This window comes from Zalophus californianus, chromosome 9, assembly GCF_009762305.2.
Source record: "Zalophus californianus isolate mZalCal1 chromosome 9, mZalCal1.pri.v2, whole genome shotgun sequence".
Lineage (NCBI taxonomy): Eukaryota > Metazoa > Chordata > Mammalia > Carnivora > Otariidae > Zalophus > Zalophus californianus.
The window spans coordinates 111,844,024-111,859,010 of record NC_045603.1 but is presented as its reverse complement, the minus strand read 5'-3'; the positions used below and the strand labels follow the sequence as shown (position 1 = coordinate 111,859,010).

The 14,987-nt window shown below is 35.0% G+C and overlaps 1 protein-coding gene across 5 annotated transcripts in view; it reads right to left on the bottom strand.

Moving 5' to 3' along the window:
- Positions 1–14,987, bottom strand: part of ZNF438 (zinc finger protein 438) — a 177,442-nt gene that overhangs the window by 18,995 nt on the left and 143,460 nt on the right. For all 5 annotated transcript variants that reach the window (XM_027595564.2, XM_027595563.2, XM_027595565.2 and 2 more), the window contains one exon: positions 8,948–9,015. In XM_027595564.2, coding sequence (XP_027451365.1) covers positions 8,948–8,984 — 37 coding nt within the window. In that variant the 5' untranslated portion in view covers positions 8,985–9,015. The remainder of the gene's footprint in view (positions 1–8,947; positions 9,016–14,987) is intronic.

The window sequence follows — 14,987 nt, the reverse complement described above, 5'->3', positions numbered from 1 at the left end:
AACTAAAGTTTAAGAAGTGACCTGACTCATTTAAAGTCAGTCATAGTTATGGGACACATTTTGGTGTTGTATCAAAGACAAAGAGGCACAATTATCTGAAAAGGCTATTAATATACGCCCTCTGTTTCCAGCTACTGTAAAGCTGGATCTTCTACAAACACCTCAACGTAAATGACATATCACAATATACTGAATGTAAGACTGGATATGAGACTCCGACATTTTTAATGAAGCCAGACTTGTAACATATTGGCAAAAAACAAAAGTCAATGCCAATCTTCTCACTAATTGTTTCTAATTACATAAAATAGGTTACTTATATTAAGCTGTAATGAGCTTGTTTTTGTTATTTTAAAATGAATTCACAAATATATATATATATATTTTTTCAGTTTATAATCTCAAATATGATAAATACCAATGGATATAATGGACATAAACAAATGTTCTTTAGAGTCCTCAAATTTTTAGGAGTATAAAAGGGATCCTGAAACTAAAAAGTTTGAGAACTGCTCAACTAGATGAAATTTAATGTCCCAGCTCTTTTGAGGTTCTATGATTTTTTTGTTGGGCGTGTGACTGAGAACAGAAGATAAAATCTGGAAATGTCTTGCTTTTGGTTGATAAGTTTTTGTTTCCTTCACTGTTGTTTCCTGTGAGACTATAATATGGCAGATCCATAGGACAGAGTTTTGAAAATGAAGCACTTCAAGGTAATTTATTCTAATAAAAATATCAATTATAATTAAAACTTCAGTAGTTGGAAATGTTACAATGAAGATTAAGTAATAAAATGCTTGACAAAAATCTATAAAGGTGAAATGCTTCAGAAATTTATTTTACTTAGTTTGAATTTATATTCATGGAATATCTCATAAATTATATTTAAACTAATGACATTTGTATTTTCCTCCAGTTTTAAGAAATGTCATCACAAGATTCTTTTGGTAGTACATAATCTTTTAAAACACAGAGCACTGTTTTTAAAGAACTTGTAACAAATGCATTCAAAATCATTTTAAATTATTTTATCAAAACAAAACTAATACGTTTTTCTTTCTAGTATAAGTTGGATGTTGGAATTTCTGTAAGTATCTTTACAATTTTGATGCCAACTAATTTACCGATGGGACAGTATGTTTATTCCATTAAAGCATTATAAGACTTAGGCATTTCTGTTCTTATTAGTATTAGACTTTTACAAACATGAAACGCCTAGCCTACATTTCTGGCTTGCAAAGCATCCTAAATACCTCTGTCAAACTTCTTTGCTTTTATCCCAGCTCAACTCATCATACCAACCATCTGCATAAATAAAGATGTAAGCATCTGCTATATGGCAAATGGTCTCAGGGGCAGATGTTTCCATCCTTGTGTTCATGTCACTGGGGCTGGATACATTATTTGAACAGATGTACACAATCTGAAAGTGTTGTGTCCCTCAGTGAAATGTCTCCAACTGCTTTCTATCAAAGAACATAAATGCTATTTGCACCTGCATTTATGTTAATAATATAAAGGCAGCGGGGGTTCTGACAAAGTGGAATGTGATGCTATGAAATATATTTGCATGGTTAATTGGAGCTTCTGAGAGACTCTGGTGCCAAATGGCCACACTGACACTGATACATGCCCAAGCAGACTATCTGATTAGTAGCCTGCTTTTTAAGCAGGGAAAATACGGCTATTTCAAACAACAAAAATACTCATAAATCTGAATTTACTAATATGAATATTCTAAACCCTGGCATTATATCTCAAAATAGGAAAATAACTTCGAGTATAAGGTCTACGTGATAAGCTTTAGGCCACCCAGGTCATTTCCATTTTGTTCTATGAGAAAACTTCTATAGGTACGTGTGTGTTTTCCATTTGTACTTCTGTCAACAGCGTAATATACTAATAATCCATATAGTGGTATTTTGCAGAGGTTATTGCACTGGAAAGTTCCAATTTCCAACATTAAGTAAGTTAACCAAAACCAGCTTGAAAATGTCAATTTGTACTTGTTCTACGACATAAAATGGTACCAAAAGTCCAAGAACAGCATTTACACCACTAGTTAAGATCAAAATGTTTCCATATGAATGTCACATATTTGGAAACATAATATTTTGGTAATACATAGGGAATGTCCCCTCCCCCCCATAATGAGGTCCAAAGCCATGTTAAGCACTAAACACAAAGCATCAGATTATAGTGGTTCTCCTTGCTACTGTGCATTAAATGTGAGAGCTGAAGAGCTAAAGAATTTGCGTTAATAGTTGTATTCACAGCTTTATTGAGCTAAAAACTTGTGATTCTCTTTCAAATAATATATTTATTACTTTATTTTTATTTTTTTTTAAAGATGTTATTTGAGAGAGAGAGAGCGTACGAGAGCATAAGTGGTGGGGAGGGACAGAGGGAGAGGGAGAAACAGACTCCCCACTGAGCAGGCAGTCCGACTTGACTCGGGGCTGGATCCCAGGACCCTGAGATCATGACCTGAGCTGAAGGCAGACACTTAACTGATTGAGCTACCCAGGAGCCCTATATTTATTACTTTATTAACTTGACATTGATAATACCAACTTTGCACAAAATTATTATATCTGAGTTAAATGTTACCCAAAGTAAGTTATTCTGCAAATTATTCTGAAATTTACATTGTGCTTTAAAAGAATTTAAAAGACTTTACATTATTTGTTTCAGAGGTACAGATCTGAGATTCAACAGTCTTGCACAATTCACAGTGCTCACCATAGCAGATACCCTCCCCAATGTCTATCACCTAGCTCTGAAACAAATAATGCAATATATGTTAAGAAAAAAAAAAAAAGAAGAAGATAGCAGGAGGGGAAGAATGAAGTGGGGGAAATCGGAGGGGGAGATGAACCATCAGAGATGATGGACTCTGAGAAACACTGAGGGTTCTAGAGGGGAGAGGGGTGGGGGGATTGGTTAGCCTGGCGATGGGTATTAAAGAGGGCACGTTCTGCATGGAGCACTGGGTGTTATATGAAAACAATGAATCATGGAACACTACATCAAAAACTAATGATGTAAGGTATGGTGATTAACATAACAATAAAAAAATAAAAAAAATAAAAGACTTTACAAGGTACACTTGTATACAGTTGATCCTCATTATTTCCAGATTCTATAGGTACAAATTTGCCAAATTTCTTTGCAGTCCCTAAATCCATACTGGTGACACTTGCACGGTCATCTGTGGACACGCACAAGCAAACACCTGAGTCATTCCATATGCACATTCTCAGCAGTGGCCCATGCTCTGCCTTCTTTCAGCTCTTCTATTACAAACAAGTGTCATTTTTGTGCTCTATTAATGTCACATTTTTCTTATTTTTTTTTCCTTTTTGGTTGGTGATTTCACTGTCTAAAGTAGCCCTCAAGCATAGTGCTGCTGTGCTGTCCAGTGTTCCTAAGTGTGAGAAGACACTGATGTGCCTTGTAGAAAAAATACATGTGTTAGATAAGCTTTGTTTAGGCATGAGTGATCATGTTGTGTCTGTGAGTTCAGGGTTAACGACTCCACATAAAGCTAAGTTCTGTACTGATAATTGATGAAAACGTTGTGTTGTGACCAGAGGCTCACAGGAACCTAATGCTATGGAGCAACGGTTCAGTATTAGCTACAACCTCATAGAATGTGACTCTTGTGAATGATGAGAATCAACTGTATCTTATCTCATCTGGCTGTTCCAGAGCAAGAATTACTATTCCCAGTTGAGAGATGAAGGAACTGAGGTTCACTGATTTGGCCAAGATCACAGAGCCTAAAAAGAAGGGTGGAAGGGTCAACAGAGCTCAACTCTTCAGCTCTTAATTCAGTATTCTTTTCCCAGACTGAGGGGGAAGGAAGGGGGGAGAACAGGAGAGAAGGGGGAGGAGAAGAAGAGAAAATAGGACGGAAGCTTAAGAAGCAGCTTTAATACCATGGTGGAAAGAGTCAAACTGTAGTTAGATAATAAGATAATAAACCATTTTTTGGTTAAGTCCTCATAGAAGGTAAACTGTTCTGACAGGTAGTACATCTTTATTGAAACTGAGCCGAAATAGTAGAGCTTCATTTGGGTTTCCTTTTTCCCCCTGTGCTCCTTGCTCATGGCCTCTCCAAAGGCAGTAAGTATTTGTTAAGTGAACATGCAGACTTGGGAACTCCACCTTGGTGTTTCGTCAAGGACAGATGAAAATGTTTTCACAGCATCTAAACCATATGATTTTTTTTGAAGTTTGAGTTTAAAGCATTTTCAACAAAATTTAATGTATATATGAGAAGCCACTACATGCCAAAGTGCTTGAAAGCCTGCCAGAGACAAAAAAAAATTCATCAAGAAGTTTAAAAAGAACCTGATACTAGGAGCCTACAATAAGAACATTTTGCTAAACTTAAAAAAAAAAAAATGAATATTCACTACTTTGCCCAAGTGTTCCCTGAGTTCTAATATGTTATATTCACAAATACCAAAATGTTTATGTCTGGATGTATACTATATAAAAATATAATACAAATAAATATAAAAATACATACTATATATGTATTTTTTAATCCAACAGCACCCTTTATTTTTTTAATTTACTTTTATTATGTTATGTTAGTCACTATACAATATATCATTAGTTTTTGATGTAGTGATCCATGATTCATTGTTTTCATATAACACCCAGTGCTCCATGCAGTATTTTTAAGTCTTTATATTTTTAGGCCGTACCATAATTATTTTAAAAGTATTTTATTCAATCAGAAAAAATCCAGGGTTTTTTTTGTTTTGTTTTTCTGATCCAAATCTGAATTCACATGATACACAGTACCAGCCATGACTGCAGAGTTAAACACTGTACAGGTTTTGGAAATGAGTTGGGGTTGATGGTGCATATTTAGCTAATTACAGTGGTTCCAAAGAGGGTCATTAAGACCCTCTTGCCACAAAGCATCTGCTGTGTTCTCACGCCCATTTATTATTACTCTCATTGACTAAATATAGCACTCACAATTTGAAAACTACCTTTGAACAATGCAAATGTTATGACAGAGCTGAGAAGAATGTTAGAAGACCCGTGCAAGAAGACCTTCCTACTTGCGGCACACTTGCCTCGTCAATGGCAAAACTGAACTGTGAAGTTGGCAAAGGACGAAAAATTTCGAACAACTCCAGTAAAACAGACCCCCCTCAGCTCAGATGAAAACTCTTTCCTGTCCAATGAACAGTAGGACTTGTTTTAATCAACTACGTGGAGACTGACAATTCATCCTGCCCTCTCCAAGGTGCAAACTTTGACCCTTCATTGGCATCACCACAGTGAACTTTCTAGCACATGGAAAACATAAACTGTCCCCGTCAGAGAACCATTTGGCAGAGCTGCTCATTTGTGTGTTTCCTTATCTGGCAAGTAAGTAAATTTATGTGCATTTTTAATCACTGTGGTGGTCTATCCTTCAACAAATTTAAAGTAGAAGTTACAACAACTTAGTTGGCCTTATCCTGTTGTTACGCCTTTTTTTTTTTTTTCCAAAAACATGGTTTATTACTTGCTACAATTTGCTATTTCCCAACACAAAATACCTGTCCTTATATTTCTATTATCTTATTATTTGAAAATATTAAACAAAAAAACAAAGTTTTGGGAAAACCATAAATCCTACCCCCAAATCCTGAATGCATGAGAAGATAGAAAATTGTAATGAAGTAAGTCTAATGAACTTCTGGAGATTCTATAAGTAATACTTTCACAGAGAAAGGAATAATGATGACACTAAATTATACTGGAAAGCCTTTAATATACTACAAATTATCATTAGAGTGATACTATGATATTAAATCTCTTTATCCAAAATTAGAAAACATTTAAATAGAAGGCACTAGAATTTCTAATTAGTTTCCATCAGTTCTTTCCCAGCATTAAGCCCATATCCCTTAATCCCTAAATTCCACTTGGTTGTCTTCTACACATGTGTTAATGTCCTGAACAAATGTCATCTCTGGTGTGTTTCCCCCCCAAAATGTCAGCCTCAAAACTTCTGGCCTAACCAACTGTCCCTTCATCCAGGTTCACAAAGGATGTCACACTCACTTCCCATACAGCATTTGTCATGCATTCTTCTAGTTAATTACATACATGTCTGCTCTTCTAATAGGATTTTGTGTTTTGTAAAAGCACAGGCTGTGTCTGATTTACCTTTGGATCTGACTGGTTAACTATTATATTGGTGATCATTAAATCTGCTTCCACCATGGTAATTTTATTAGGAGATACTATGTGATACACTGGACTTTCTTTAGCTCCACAACTCTGCTGGTAATATCCTACCTGAATTTCATACATTAATATGTATAATATATATGCATGTGTGTTTACAAGTCTGAAGTTTTTAAGTATCATAATTTATGGATAGCCATCAATGATGTGTTAAATAAATTACTCAGAATTTAATTAACAAATGGCATGTGCCCAGCACACTTCTCATGTCACATAACTGATTATATTTGATGACATAAATATAACTTATTATGTTTGATCTAAGAAGAAAAAGGGGGATGATCTAAAAACAGAACTAGAAATATTCTTTATAGATTTACAGTGTGACACAGAGGACACAGTTTGAGTTTGGGATTTTGACATCTGGGTTCAAATCTTGGCTCAGTCACTTCCCTGACTGGTGATCCTGGTAAAAGTAACCAATCTCCCTGAACCTTTCAAATAAAGATTGTATCTAATTTATAGTGAGGACAAAAGAAAACAAAGAATGTAAAGTTGTGGGCAGAGTGACTACCACCCTGGAGGCATGTGATTAATTGAGCTCTTTTAGTTATTTTATCTTTTTCTCTGTTAAGTTCTGGGTTTGGGGCTCAAGCATCTCTGGTCCCAGAAAAGACAGACAAAGTATTTAGTAGAGCTACTGAACTCCTAGCTAGGCTTGATGGCATCTTATTTTCTGGCCAAGCCCATGGAGATAACTAAGCTTATGCAACAGCTCGAGAGGCAGATGAGAAAACAAAACAAAATGAGGCTTGATGAGAAACAAAGGAGGCAGGAAGTGTGAGAGGTGACATGAATGACTTCCCCTTAGCCAGAAACCAAGCAGCTCATTGCTTCATTACACAGATTTACAACCTTTTAGAGACAGAGAAGAATATCTAGTAATCTTGGCTTTACTAATGGGGAAACCGAGGCTTACGAGCAAAAGAAGTAGTCTGAAGTTCCACGGCTGGCGGCAGTAGATGTGGCAAAGGAGGTCAGCTTCCCTGACATTCGGTCTCGTGCTCGTCCTTCTAAGCAGTCACACCTCTAGCTCAGATGAACAAGGTGATACCAGCTAGGACACTAAGTTTCCAACCCCTTGATCAGCTACCTATTACCGCAGAAATCTTCCAAAGGATATACACCAGAAAACACTCACAGGAAATGCACACTTTTAATTTCTAGTTAGGGTTGCTCTCCACTCTCTCATCCCACGCCCTTTCTTGCCCTCATGCTCAGGGCTGGATCTCCTGTGAGTCTCAAGGACTCTTACTCTCCCTTTGGCCAAATGTCTGGACCAGAAGTAAGCCTGAGGTCCGTTCTGTATTTACTTCCCTTGGGTCCCCATGGATCATGCTGGGCCTTTTAAGGCCAGTAGGCACCTGAAGCAGGAAGCACCCACGTTCATTTCATTACATCAGCCTCCTCAGATATTAATAACAGCCATTAACCATTAACAGTATAGCCACTATCATCTTATAGTGCCCAGTATATAAGTAGGAATATGCTGGCTGATTTACATGTATTATATCCTTTCATCTCCACATGACCTATAGGGTAGTATAGATTTATAGCTGAGAAAGCAGAGTCAAGTGATGTGCCTAAGATATGCAATTCAGTGGTAGGGCTGTCAGACCTGGACTCCATGCTCTTAACAGTTATGATGTTGCCTTTCCTTTTAGTAGAGAGATCAAAGAGTGTTTGGGTTCTTTATAGCAAATTCCCTCCATTCACTAAAAGTTATGTCTTCCGTGAAGGAAGCCCAATTTTGCATCATTAAAGACATTATTTTTCTCACATACATATCAAAATTTCTCTTCTGTGTAGAAAAGACTATGTAGGGGCAGGTGAAAGACTTGAATTCTTCCTAAAGGTTAGAGTTTGCCCTTGAAGGAAATTTAATTACTCTTTATTTAGAAAAGACTCTATCTCCACCTATAAACTGCTATAAACCTCCAGGAGTTCCTGTTAAAAAAAAAACCATGATTTTTGGGGTGCCTGGGTGGCTCAGTCGTTAAGCGTCTGCCTTCGGCTCAGGTCATGATCCCAGGGTCCTGGGATCGAGCCCTGCGTTGGGATCCCTGCTCGGCTGGAAGCCTGCTTCTCCCTCTCCCACTCCCCCTGCTTGTGTTCCCTCTCTCGCTGTCTCTCTCTCTGTCAAAAAATAAATAAAATCTTTTAAAAAAAACCCATGATTTTCTTTATAAATCATGTGGGGCTGGGGAATGGTTTTTCCTGTTTCTTTTTAAATGACTATGGGAAGAAAAAAGTCAAAGCAATGTATTAGTGAATAACCCCTCTCTCTACATCTGTGTTGTGTGTGTGCATGTGTGTAAGAATATATACACACGTATACAGTCTTCTCACTAAAACACGTCATTTCGCTTCACCAAAACCAATACTTGGTAATTGCAGTTGACATCTATTGGTGCCAACTAAATGCCGACTAACGGGCTGGGTTCTGTGAGCTTTGTGTGGGATGAGATGGCCCTACTCTCGAGGAGTTCCCAGTTAAAGATACACGTCCTTCTATACACTTCAGTAATTTACCAAAGGAAATCAACTTTCCAACATAATTAGGATTTTCTTCTTAATTCCAGGAAATAAATTACCTCTGGTCGGGGGACAGTGGCACTGAATGTGTCAATTTCCACTATTTATAACACACGCATTACTATTTTCCTCAGCATGGTTATCTTACCTTGATCTTTTGGTGGTACTGATAAGGAATTCTGCATTATGATGTACTGGACTTGAATCGCAACTTCCCTAAAAATAACCAAGCACAAATAATAATTAGAAAACAATTCAGATGCTTTGTTAATACATACGAACAATGTACATTATAAGCTCTTTAAAAATTTTTCCTATTTATAATTATCTGAGTAATAAGAAATGGACTGTGGTATTAAGAAACTAATTATTTTACTTCCTTCTCTTTTGTATACAGACAGGGTTATATGGAGTGTACTGGTGTGGGCTTGGAGGCAGAAGCAATGACACAGTGAGAGAGGAACTGTATCTGCATCTCTGCCCGCAGTGGCAAAAAAAAAAAAAAAAAGGGTAGGCAAAATTAAGATTCCCTAAAAATGCCCTGGCAGATAATTATGTTTCATATACTCTATTTAAGAGAAAATAACCTAAATGTTTCACAATATATGTAAAGGTAGCATAATTGCAGTGTACTCATTTGATGAAATATAATTCAGTCATTAAGATACAATTATGAAGATTATGTAGCAAGCTGGAAAATTCACTGAATAAACATGGTAAATGACATACACCCTAGGATTACAACTATATAAAAAACAAAGGCATAGCAAAATGCATGACAGGAAATATGGTAAGATGTGTACTGGCAATGTGTTTGTTGAGGTACTTCTGGGGTTTCTGCCTCCTATTTAGCTATTTTCCAAACTGTCTATAATATAATGTACATTCAAAACATTTGAATACAAAAATAAGGCAGTTAAAGACCTTGAAAAAAATATAGGTAAATATTTTATAAGCCGTCAAACACAGAAGTGTTTCAAGCATGACATCAAAGACAGAAGCCATCAAGGTAAAGACAGACGGATCTTTCTATTTAGAATTTTAAATGTTTTTAAATAGAAAATTAGCCAAAATTAAAGAGCAGGACTTCTGCTATAGCCAAGATTGAGTAACAGAGACCAGATTTGTCCTCCTGCCTGAAACAAGCCAAAATATAGACAAAACATGTGAAACAGTATTTCAAAACATTGGACATCAGATCGAAAGACTGTTCCCTTGGGAGACAGGAAACAAATGAGAAGAGCCGTATGACAATGCTGAAGGAAGGGAGAACTCTGGTGGAGATTCCCAGAGTAATGGAGAAAAGAGAGCTGTAGAAAGAGAAAGAGCAAAGAAGAGGATCTCCATTGGGTATTTGCATATGTACTGATCAGCACATGCAAGTAAAGAAACTACCTGAGGTCAGGGGAAGATCCAAGCTTCTCAACACTCACAGAGGGGCAGGGATATCACCTCTTCCTACCAGTCAGACTGAAGAAACTCCTAATTCAAAGGACATCGAGTAGAGGACACAGAAGGGTCTTGCCTGAGTAGAGGAAATAATCAAACCCTACACCAAGCCATTTCTCTGGTTTCATAGAACAAATTGTAAAGCGAGACTGAAAGGGAACAAACTATTTCCAAGTGTCGTAACTGTAAATTTAGAACAGACCTACAAAAATATCCATCACCCAACAAAGTAAAATTCATCATATCTGACATGTAATTAAAAATTATCAAGCATACAAAGAAGCAGGAAAACATGAGCCATAATGCAGAAAATAATCAAAACTGACCCTGAACTGACACACGTTAAAATTAGCAGTCAAGAATGCTACGTTCTAACTGTAATTAAGTAAGGACTGTATTTCATATATTTCATAAAAAGTTAAATACAGATAGGAAAGATATAAAAAAGATCTATGTAAAATTTCCAGAGATGAAATCTATAATATATAAAATGAAAATACACTAGATGGGATTAACAGCATATTACCCATGCCAAAAGAAAATGTTAGCAAACGTGAAGACATAGTAACTAGAGATTTTCCAAAAGGAAACTCAGGAAGAAGAGAGAAAAAAGAAGGAAGGAAGGAAGGAAGGAAGGAGAGAGAGAGAGAGAGAGAGAGAGAGAGAGAGAGAAAGAAAGAAAGAAAGAAAGAAAGAAAGAAAGAAAGAAAGAAAGAAAGAAAGAAAAAGAAAGAAAGAAAGAAAAAAACGAACAAAAAGAAAGGAAGGAAGGAAGAAAGAAAGAAAGAAAGAAAAAACGAACAAAAAGAAAGGAAGAAAGAAAGAAAGAAAGAAAGAAAAAGAGAGAGAAAGAAAGGGGGGACGGAGGGAGGGAGGAAGAGAGAAAGAAGAAGAAAAGAAAGGAAGGAATGATTACTGAGCTATAGGACAACTTCAAGTAGCCTAATATATTAGTAATTGGAGAGGAGAAAAATGGAAGGACAAAAAAAAATCATTTTAGAAATAATGGCAGAAATTGTTCCAAATTTGAGTAAAGTTATAAACACACAGACCCCAAAAGCTCAAAATTACCTGAAGCATAAAAAACACTGAAAACTACACCAAAGCATATCATGACCAAATTGTTCAAAACTAGTGAAAAAAAATTTTCTTAAAGGCATTCCAAAGATACATTACATATAGAGGATTTCTTGTTGGAAACAATGCAAGTGAGAAGACAGTGGAGCAGCATCTTTAAAATACTGAAATAAAAAACCTGTAATCTAGAAATCTATGTTCAGAGATAGTATATTTAAAAAATAAAGGAGAAATGAAGATATTTTATAAATACAAAGCTGAAAAAATAATTACTAGTTCACTCACACTATAAAAATGCTGAACAATGTCTTTTAGGCAGAAGGAATGCTAGGTTAGAATATGGATCTACACATAGGAAGGAAAATTATAGAAATGGGAACTGTACAGTAAGCATACAAGGCTTTTTTTCTTAATATTTAAGTGTCCTAAAAATATGACTATTTAAATAAGAATAATTAAGAATGAAAAGTGGGGTTTAGAACATGTAAACATGATATATGATAACAATAGGACAAAAGTTGAGAGGGGACTAATATAAGTATACAATTGTGAAGTTCTTATATTATCAGTGAAGTGGTATAATATGACTGCAAGGTAGATTATGATAAGTCAAACATGTCTATTACACATCTCAAAGCAACAACTAAAATCACAAAACAAAGAAGTTTAGTGAAAAGCCAACAATTTAAAAATGGAATCATAAAAACACGTGGTTTTCAAGGGAAAATAGAAGAACAGAATAAAACAGATGGGACAAATAGAAATAAGATAGCAAGATGATAGATTAAAACCTAATCATATCAATAATCATATTAAATATAAATGATCTAAATATCCCAATAAAAGAATAAAGTTTGGATAAAAATGCAAGACCCAACTATATGTTGCCTATAAGAAAGGCACTTTAAATATGGAGATACAAATAGGTTATAAGTAAAAGAATGGAAAAAGAGTTAGCACCAGACAAAAGAAAGGTAGATTAGCTATATTAGAATCAGAAAAAGTAGATTATAGAGCAATGAATATTACCAGGCATAAAGAAGGTCATTTCATAATTATAAAAGGTCAATGCATCAAAAAGATATAATAATCCCAAATAGTTATGTTCCAAATAATTGAGCTTCAAAATACATAAAGCAAGAACTAACAGAACTGCAAGGAAAAAATAGACAATAATTTATAACCATACTCAATAAGAGAAAATCACTAAAGATATTAGAGGGCAACTTGACCCAATTGACATTTATAAAACATCCCACCCAACACTACAGAATATACATTGTTTTCAAGTGCACATGAAATATTTATCAAGAAAGACCATATTCTGGGCCATAGAAAAAGTCTCAATACACTTAAGAGGATTCAAGTCATATAACGTATGTTCTCTGACCACAGTGGAATTAAAGTAGAAACCATAAAAACACAAATATTACCTGGAAAATCTCCAAATACTTGTTAATTAAATCACACACTTATAAAATAACCTATGAGTTCAAAGAAGAAAGCAAAATGAAAATTACGAAGTTTTTTGAACTGAATGAAATGCAAACACAACACATCAAAAAGTAGTACACAGAGGGAAATTTAGAGTAAGCATCTCTTTTAGAAAGTAGGCCTCAAGTCAATGACCTCAGTTTCTACCTTAAAAACCAGAAAAAGCAAATTTAAACCAAAGTAAGTGGAAGAAAAGAAGAGATTGGAGAGTATAATAAGTGAAATGAACAGAAAAACAGATAAAAATAAATTAAATCAAAAGCAGATTCTTCAAGAATATCAATGTATTTGATAAACCTTTAGCTTAATCAAAAGAAAGAAGACACAAATGACCAGTATCAGCAATGAGAGAGGTGACCTCACTATAGACACTACCGCTATTAAAAAAATAGGGATCATTACAAACAACATTTTGGCAGTAAATTTGATAAGTTAAATTAAATGAACAATTTTCCTGAAAGACACAAACTACCAAAGCTCACTCAAGAAGTCTCTATATTTTCAAAGAAACTGAATTTCTAGTTAAAAATTTTCCCTCAAAGAAAATTCCAGTCTGCAATGGTTGGTTCTGTGAAATTTACTGAATATTTAAAGAAGAAACAATACCAGTTATGCACAAATTCTTCTAGAAAATTGAAAAGGAGGAGGAAATTCTAATAATCTAATTCTATGAGGCCAATATTAAAGAGATATTATACAGATATTATACAATATTAAAACCAGACAAAAAGCCACTAAAAGGAAAGAAACCTCCAGACCAACATCCTTCATAACATAAATGCAAAAATTACAAACAAAATTTTAGACCAAAGACACCACAAAAAGAGAAAATTACAGGCCAATATCCCTGATGAACACAGACGCAATAATCCTCAACAAAATACTAGCAAACTGAATTCAACAATATATTAAAAAGATTATTTACCATGATCACATAAGATGTATTCTAGGGATGCGAGGGTGGCTCAATATTTGCAAGTCAATCAATATGATACTTTACATTAACAAGAGAAAGAATAAAAACCACATTATCATCTCAATAGATGCAGAAAAAGCATTTGACAAAATACCACATCCATTCCTGATAAAAACCCTCAACAAAGTGGATTAGAAGGAACATAACTCAACATAATAAAGGCCATATTTGAAAAACCCACAGCTAGCATCATATTCAATGGGGAAAAACTAAGAGCTTTTCCCCCAAGATCAGAAGCAAGACAAGGATGTCCACTCTCACCACTTTTATTCAACATAATATTGGACATCCTAGCTGCAGCTATTAGATAAGAAAAAGAAATAGCAGGCATCGAAACTGGTAAGGAAGAAGTAAAACTTTCACTATTTGCAGATGACATGATACTATATATAGAAAACCCCAAAGACTCCACAAAAAAAAAAAAAAGACTCCACTATTAGAACTGATAAATGGATTCAGTAAAGTCACAGGAAACAAAATTAATATACAGAAATCTGTTGCATTTCTGTATATTAATAATGAAGTAGCAGAAGAAGAAATTAAGAAAACAATCCATTTACAATTGCACCAAAAAGAACAGGATACCTAGGAATAAATTTAACCAAGGAGTTGAAAGACCTATACTCTGAAAACTATAAAACACTGATGAAAAGATATTAAAGTCAACACAAGCAAATGAGAAGTTATTCCATGCTCACGTACTAGAAGAATATTACTAAAATGTCCATAGTACCCAAAGCAATCACAGATTCAATGTAATCCGTATCAAAATAGCAACAGCATTTTGTCACAGAATTAGAAAAAATAATACTAAAATTTGTATGGAATGACAAAAGACCCCAAATAGCCAAAGCAATCTTGAGAAAGAAGCACAATGCTGAAGGTATCAGAATTCCAGATTTCAAACTATACTCCAAAATTACGGTAATCAAAACAATATGGCAGTGGCACAAAAACAGACACACAGATCAACAGAACAGAATAGAGAGCCCAGAAATAAACCTATGATTATACGGTCAATTAATCTATGCCAGAGGAGGCAAGAATATACAATGGGAAAAGACCTTTTTCAATAAATAATGTTGGGAAAACTGGAGCACTACATGCAACTGGGTCACTTTCTTACACCATACAAAAAAATTACCTCAAAATGGATTAAAGAACTAAACATGAAACCATAACACTCCTAGAA